The sequence below is a fragment of the Nannobrachium achirus genome (assembly GCF_963921795.1).
Source record: "Nannobrachium achirus genome assembly, chromosome: 19".
NCBI lineage: Eukaryota > Metazoa > Chordata > Actinopteri > Myctophiformes > Myctophidae > Nannobrachium > Nannobrachium achirus.
This window is the reverse complement of record NC_137826.1, coordinates 39901792-39909417: the sequence shown is the minus strand read 5'-3', so window position 1 is coordinate 39909417 and position 7626 is coordinate 39901792. Positions and strand designations below refer to the sequence as shown.

General features: G+C 45.6%; 1 protein-coding gene across 1 annotated transcript in view; it reads right to left on the bottom strand.

Moving 5' to 3' along the window:
• Positions 1–955: 955 nt before the first annotated feature.
• The window catches only part of LOC308304331 (neurobeachin-like), a gene marked incomplete at both ends in the record, with an annotated part of 237983 nt that continues 231312 nt past the window's right edge, over positions 956–7626 (bottom strand). Inside the window, 8 exon segments of the mRNA XM_080748915.1 lie at positions 956–1046; positions 1558–1709; positions 2130–2326; positions 2558–2659; positions 2954–3124; positions 4264–4419; positions 5061–5132; positions 6747–6939. Of these exon segments, the coding sequence (XP_080605041.1) occupies positions 956–1046; positions 1558–1709; positions 2130–2326; positions 2558–2659; positions 2954–3124; positions 4264–4419; positions 5061–5132; positions 6747–6939 (1134 nt within the window).

The window sequence follows — 7626 nt, the reverse complement described above, 5'->3', positions numbered from 1 at the left end:
CAAACCGACGGAAATAAATAAAACGTTAAAAACAAAGCTCAAACTATAAATGGAGGAATAACGATAAAGAGGGAGGGGAGGCGGGGATTTTTGCCAAAGGGTTGGATTTGAAGATAAAGCCAAATAGCACCTGCATGGATTTTGGATTGAAGGGAACCGAGCGGAGTGGCTGGTCCATTTCCAGGGCCTCACAGATCCTCAGTGGGAACAGGAGGAAGGGGGCATCAACATTTTGTTTGCGTTTTATTTGCGCTCCACCGAGAAACTTTGAATTGAAATAAAATAAAACAAACCACAACAGGGAGATATCAGCGCAAATTAGAAAAAATAAAATAAAGACAAATCACCCCCCCACCCCCCCAAAAAAACCTCCAGTTCTTAATGTCTGTGAACCAGCTTAAACAGCAAATGTATCAGTCCTGGTGTGGGAGGTGTGCTGGGGGGTCCGAGCCTCAACACCACCACGTTTGGATTTCCTTTCAATTACTAGTATGTTCTTTTTTCTTTTTACCTTGTTAGTTGATTAGCAGGTTTCAGTAGCAGGAGGGTGTACCCTTGGGGTTTTTTACTGGCGTGCCTGTGATCTACACACGTGTGTGTGTGTGTGTGTGTGTGTGTGTGTGTGTGTGTGTGTGTGTGTGTGTGTGTGTGTGTGCGTGTGTGTGTGTGTGCGTGTGTTTGTGGAGGAAGTACGTCTCTCTGCTGACGCTGGCTTGCGAGCTGCTCTCCTCCCGGTTCGGTCGCGTCAACAGCCGGAAGGTTTCCCTGACCGAAGCCGACGGTCTTTCTTTCTTCCTTCCTCCTCACAGGTGTTGGTAGACTGTAGCCCCTCCTCCTCCTCCTTCCAGATATGCAGCAATAGGATAATTGCATCCTTTCTCTTCTTCTCCCTCTCTTTCTCTGTCCATTCTCCTTTTTGTCTTTCTCTCCCTCTGTTCACTCCGTCCACAACGTCTCAGTATCTGTTCTGGTGCTCGTAGTGCCAGCGGTTGAAGTCGATGTTGAACGCCACAATGCTGCCCGACGCCATGCCAGTGATCAGAGTCCTGCAAGGACACGAATGATTATTATTATCAGTGGAAAAGGTAATATATATATTTTTTTACTTTAAACTTAGTCTGCTCTTTTTCCCCTCTACACCAAAGCTCTTTGCCGAAAATAGCTGATCTACAAGCTCAATAAGTATCAATACTGCAAAGTAGAAATACTCTGTTAAGTCAAAGTCTGGAATTAAAGATGTTCTTGAGTAAAGGTACAAAAGAATTGGTATCAAAAGTAGAAAGTAGTCATTATGCAGAATGCCCCATTTCACGTTTTCAAATGGATAAAATGTATAATACATCTTTTGAAAATAGCACATCTTCTAGATTGGCTCTTGTGGTGGTTAAGAATGAGGGCAGCCATTATCCATCCGTTTCCATTAGGTAAGGTAACTTTTATGATTGCAAGCCAGAGAAATGACAAACCTTATGCAACAGAGGTGTTGTAAAAGTGCACCATCTAGTGGCTGAATGTTGCCTAGTTGCCCCAGCAGGAATAAACAAGCTGACATCTTACCTCTGGTCATGGGACAGGTCCATGGCGCGGATGCCAGCGTCACAGCCTGGGTAGATGTACAGCTGCTTGAAGTCACACGCCTGCCACACCTCCACCACACCGTTGTCACCCCCTGTCACCAGGTTCTGACCATCGCTACTCAACAAGAGGGCCTGGAGAGAGAGCGAGAGAGCAGAGATAGATGGAGAGAATGAGAGAGGCAGAAAGGGAGCAAGAGAGAGAGAGAGAGAGAGAGAGAGAGAGATAGGGATATTATGTGTTGAGTTCTTTGTAGACAACTCAAACGGCTCAAAGGAGAAAAGGCGATACGCAAATGCAGTCAAGTCAACTTTATTATCACATGTTTACAGGTGTAAAAAAAGTCAGTGTCATATAAGCCCCAACATTGCAGTTTCAACAAGGAAACTACAATTTAAGGTGGACACCACAAGATAATTACTTTCAACATTAAACAGATTAATGTAAAACAATCAAATGGGGGTCCACGGCGTAATAAGTATAAATTCGGGGGTCCCTGATTCCAAAAAGGTTTGCGTATCCAGGACAATAAACAGCCAACCCCTGTGACGTACCCGTGTGGAGTCGTTGACCTCCATCTGAGCCAGCAGCTTGCCGTTGATGCTGAAGTTGCAGAAGCGTCCGCGCTCGTAGCAGATGATGCAGTGGCCCTCGCTGGACACAGAGATGAGGCGGGGCTGCTGGCACAGCTCGGGGCCCTCCAGGGCCCGCAGCAGGTCCCCTGTGATGGTGTGGACCAGACATGGGCCCTCTGAGGGACAAGCACAAACACATGGATGAAGTCTAACATAACCATGGTCAGGTTTAGGCTTGGCTCCGGGAGGAGGAAGCCCCTGCCATGCATAGTCCAACATGAGTACCGTTGTAAATCTAATTCTTCCCATATAGAACCATCCACATTCTATTTATTTATTGTTTGTGATTTTATTGTGTATATTTTGAAAGGTGAAACAACATATATTTGTACATTTGTGGCACAAACCTTTGGCTCCGCTGATGACCAGTCCAAGCTCTGCGCAGACGGACACACACACCACCTCGTGGTCGTGACCTGTAAGTACCGCTCTGGGAGCCGGGTAGTCACCTGACACACACACACACAACACACGCACACGCACACGCACACACACACAACACACAGACACGCTGTCACTAACCCCGGACTGTGTACCCAACTACCCATCTGTGTGCGTGTGTGCGTCTCTGTGCAAATTTTGGTTCTGCGAGACGGTGCCTATTATGTATGTGTTCACATTCACATTCAGTGTTGATGCAAGAACATAAGTGTACTGTAGTGTTTATAGATACATACTTGTCTACTACATTCTGTGTGTGTGTATGTGATCTGTTGTTATTCCTTATGGTCTGTGTCACTCACTGTTGTTGGGGTTGTCCCCTATGATGTGATGTCTTCCGCTCCAGTACCACAGCAGCAGCGTGGCGTCTCTGGACCCAGAGACGATGTAGCAGTCCCCCCCGATGTAGGACTCGGACCGGGCCAGACACGTCACCACGTCCCAGTGGCCGAACACGATCTGGGTCAGCTTCCCTGATTCGTCATCAACAAAACACGTCGTCGCTGTCAGCCACAAACCTTGCATCTCCATATTTCCCTTTCTTTTTAATGCTTTTTCATAAATGAAAGCCCTATTTTATACTTGGTCATATGACAGCATCGGGCAAAAATGGCAACCTGCAGCAGACCTACAAGCTCAAGCCAAATGAGGTGTTGTGACTTGTGAGTGACGCAGCAGTGTGGACTTGCAGATCTGCTACAGTATTTCGCTCCATGTTAGTCCCAGAATACAAAAGCTACGCTAGGAAACTCGAATCATGCTCTTATGTGGACATTTTTGCCAAAATATATATTTTTTGCCATCGACATAGTGTTGTAGTAAATCAGTGTCATACATTTTCAGAAAAAAATGGAGACGTAACATTCAGTAATTGGGTAATATGATCAAAATAAGAACATTATAATGGTGTGTAAAACAGAAAATAAAAAATTACCCACAGACAAGGCCAAGTCTTGCCACGGACACATGTGTCTGTGTACGGACATATTGATGAACCAGTGTTGATTTCGTCGACTAAAACTATGACGAAAAATGTTTGTCGACTGCATTTCTTTCACTGACGAAAACTAAATAAAAACAAAATAAAAACTAAGCTGTGATGACTAAAACTAAGACTAAATATATTGTCAATTTCGTCAACAAAATAAAAACTAGACTAAAACGTTAGGGAGGGACTATAGGAGAAGAGAGTCATTTTATGTTTGGTTGGTCTCAGGTATTGCGTGCTGAAAATAGCAGATCTACAAGCTCACAACGTGTCGTGCTGCGACGCATTGTGAGCTTGTAGATCTGCTATTTTCAGCACACAACTAAGTGTAAAATCAGCCATTACAATGTCATCAAGGCCTGCCAAAATACATTTCAGTTGACTAAATCAACTGTAGATTTAGTCGCCGAAAAATCTTTTGATATTTAGTCGACTAAAATTAGACTAAAACATTTCAGGTGACTAAATTATGACTAAAACTAAATGACATTTTATTCAAAAGACTATGACTAAAACTAAATCAAAATTTGCTGTCAAAAACAACACTGTGATGAACCCTGTCTTGCCATAAATAACTAATCTTGTAGATCAGACAACAGTTCTAGCAGTACTATTATCACTCACCAGTTTCAGTGGAGTAAACGCGAAAGCTCTTGTCCCAGAAGCCACAGACCAGGATGTAGCGGTTGTCTGCTGTGACCACGAAGCAGTGTGTGTTGATCTGGATGCTCTGGTCCACCAGGTCTGTGATCTGACGCTTGTTCACCCCAGAGTTGTTTGCTATAGGAGGAGAAATAACACATGACACTTATAAAGTGCCTTTCTAAATACTCAAAGTTGCTTTACAAACAACAGGAACAAAGTGAGAACAGCTTTATTAGGAAAGAAAATAGTAAAAAGGTTAAAAACTAAGGGAATAATTCGGATTAGGTAGGCCAGGGAATGCAATTCTGAAAAGGTGGAGTTATTAGGAAAAATAGATAAAAATAAAAAAACTATTATAAAGGTTAAAAACTAAGAGCACAGAAAGGGGGATTTTGATTAGGTAGGGCAGGGGTCTTCAACGTTTTCAGGCCAAGGACCCCTTAGTTGAGAGAGAGATGAAGCAGGGACCCCCACAATCTGTTCATAGATTCCATATAGTTTCATTGTTTGACAGCACAATCATCAGTGTATCTTGGATTCATAACAATTTGTGTTTTCAGATATTTAACCACTTGAACCGTCAAAACCTAATAAACTTGACCTTTCACTCTGTACTCAGTCTGCTCTTTTTCCCCTCTACACCAAAGCTCTCTCTAAAGTTCTCAGAATATGGACTGGGAGTGAGTTCCATAGGGAGGTTTCACACAGGAACACACAGGTGCAGCATGAGAAGGGGAAGGGGAGTGTTTCCAGGAACAGCTTCTAATGGTACTGACCTATGAGAGGGTCCATCTCGATGGGCAGGTGATGAGCCTGCTCCAGGGAGTATCCTGGGGCTCCACGCAGACCTGACATCACATGACATAAGATAAGAACAAAGGCATGATATAAGATCGGAATTAGGGCTGGGTTCGGTAACCGCCGTATCGCCGTATCGCGGTATACCGCGGCCTACCGCGGTGTCAGGGTCCTTACCGCGGTCAAAAAAGACAAAAAATAGGCTATTTTTATTGAGAACGAGCGAGTTTTAAAACGGGGGAGAAGCGAGGACCGCATGCGCTTCATGCCGCTCTGCTCTGGGCCGCGCACCACAGGTTTGGAACAATTGTAAGCTTGGCCCCGCCCGTCACAGTCTCCGACAGAGAGTGAGACACAGTAGACATTGGAGCAGTGCAGTAGCCTCGTAGCCTCAGAAGCGTTAAACTTTCTCCATAATCCACACGACACAACTCACACAAGTATGTTTATACATACCTCGTGACCGTTTCTTTTTTTATTCATACGCGCGGAGCGCGAGGACTAAAACCAAAAATGAAACCAGCGCTAGTGAGTACTTTTACAGTATAGCGTGTGTGCCCGTCGTTGTTCGACTACAACCTTTTCTGTCAAGTCTGGTAACTAAAACCTGTTTACTATGTTTATATCACCACTCAATCAATGCGATTTGAGACGTGAGTTTGCATAATCACAGACCGTACACAATCACTATACCCGTCTCATCTGGTTTGTTCACAAATAGCGTGCAGTGTCTGAAGCCCCAGTAGCCTACCAGTGGCGTCAGTTCAGAAAAAGCTAAGGTATGGCAACATGACAGACACCAGTCATGTTGCCATACCTTAGCAACAGGCACGATGAAAGTACATTTTATTATTTCCCCCTGTAGCCTAGGTATGGCAGGTGCCATATAGCTTGCCATACCCAATTGACGCCTCTGTAGCCTACGTTACTATAGTAACCCGACACTGCAAAGATCTACAAGCTCAGAACGCGTTGCGAACGCGACGCGTTGTGAGCTTGTAGATCTGCTACTTTCAAAAGCCAGACCCACTGTGCTGTACGGGGAACTCGAGCAGTCGGGCTTATAGGACCGTGGAGAGACGAATTTTGGGCAGATGATAGGAATATTTTGTCTTATCGCCGAACCTTAATTAATAGATACGGGGGTGCGGTAATTACCGCAATACCGGCGGTAAATGGGAGGACGGTAACCGCGATAACAAAATGTTGATACCGAGCCACCCCTAATCGGAATACGTATGGTTATGACACTGAATGAAATTAAAAGATCGCATATCGTCTCTGTCGGGTGAAAACCTCATTATGTTCAAAGCTGATACTTTTCCGGGTTCAAATTCGAAAAACCGCAAACAGTAGCAGATCTACAAGCTCAAAGCGTGTCGCTGCGCGGCGCGGTTCGAGCTTGCGGATCTGCTACTTTTGAGTGACGCGGCTGTGGGATCGTTAATTTATGAAACACACAAAAAGTACAAATATGAAGATATTTGCAACGTGCACATTTTTAATGAACTTTGATGCAACAAGTATACCTACAAGGGCAATAACAACATGGTTAAGAACACTTTATATGCTCCTTCCCATCGCCACAACCTTCTCCCTCTCTCTCACACACACACACACACACACACACACACACACACACACACACACACACAGAGACCCACCGACTGTGTTGTGCCATCGGTTGACGGCGAACAGGCGGCTGCAGGTGACGGTGACGGCGGCGGGGATGCTGAGGTGCGGCAGCGTGTTGGCGGCCACGTGCGTCACCGGGGAGTTGGAGGGAAACTTCAGCACCATGATGACGTCCTGCTGCATCTGGTCCTTGAACATCAGAGGACTCTGAGGGAGGAAACACTGATGAGAGAGACAGAGAACGACAGAGACACAGAGAGAGAGAGAGAGAGAGGGGGGGAGAGGGGGGGGGAGACAGAGAACGACAGAGACACAGAGAGAGAGAGAGGGGGGAGAGAGAGAGAGAGAGAGAGAGAGAGAGAGAGAGAGAGAGAGAGAGAGAGAGGGAGATGGAGATGGAGATGGAGATGGAGAGAAAGAGAGAGAGAGAGAGAGAGAGAGAGGATGCCACAGAGAGATATACAGTAGATAGGGAGAAAGAGATAGAGATAAGGAGGGAGAGGATGACAGAGATAGAGACAGAGAGGGATAGAGAAGATGACAGAGAGATGACAGAGACAGAGAGGGAGAGAGAGCATGACAGAGTTGGATGGATAGGGAGAGAGAGAGATATGGAGATAGGGTGAGAGAGAGATGGGGAGAGAGGATGACAGAGAGAGAGAGAGAGAGACAGGGGTGGGAAAGAGATAGAACGACAGACACACAGAGAGAGGGAGAGAGAATTACAGAGAGAGAGAGAGAAAGAGAAGAGAGAGAAAGAGAAGGGAGGAAAGGAGAAAGAAGGAAGAGAGAGAGAGTAGAAGACATGGGGAAGAAGGGAGGGAGAGGAGGGGGAAAGGAGACGATGGAGCAAAAGAGGAAAGGAAACAGAGGAGATGAGAGGAGAGGAGAGGAGAGGAGAGGAGAGGA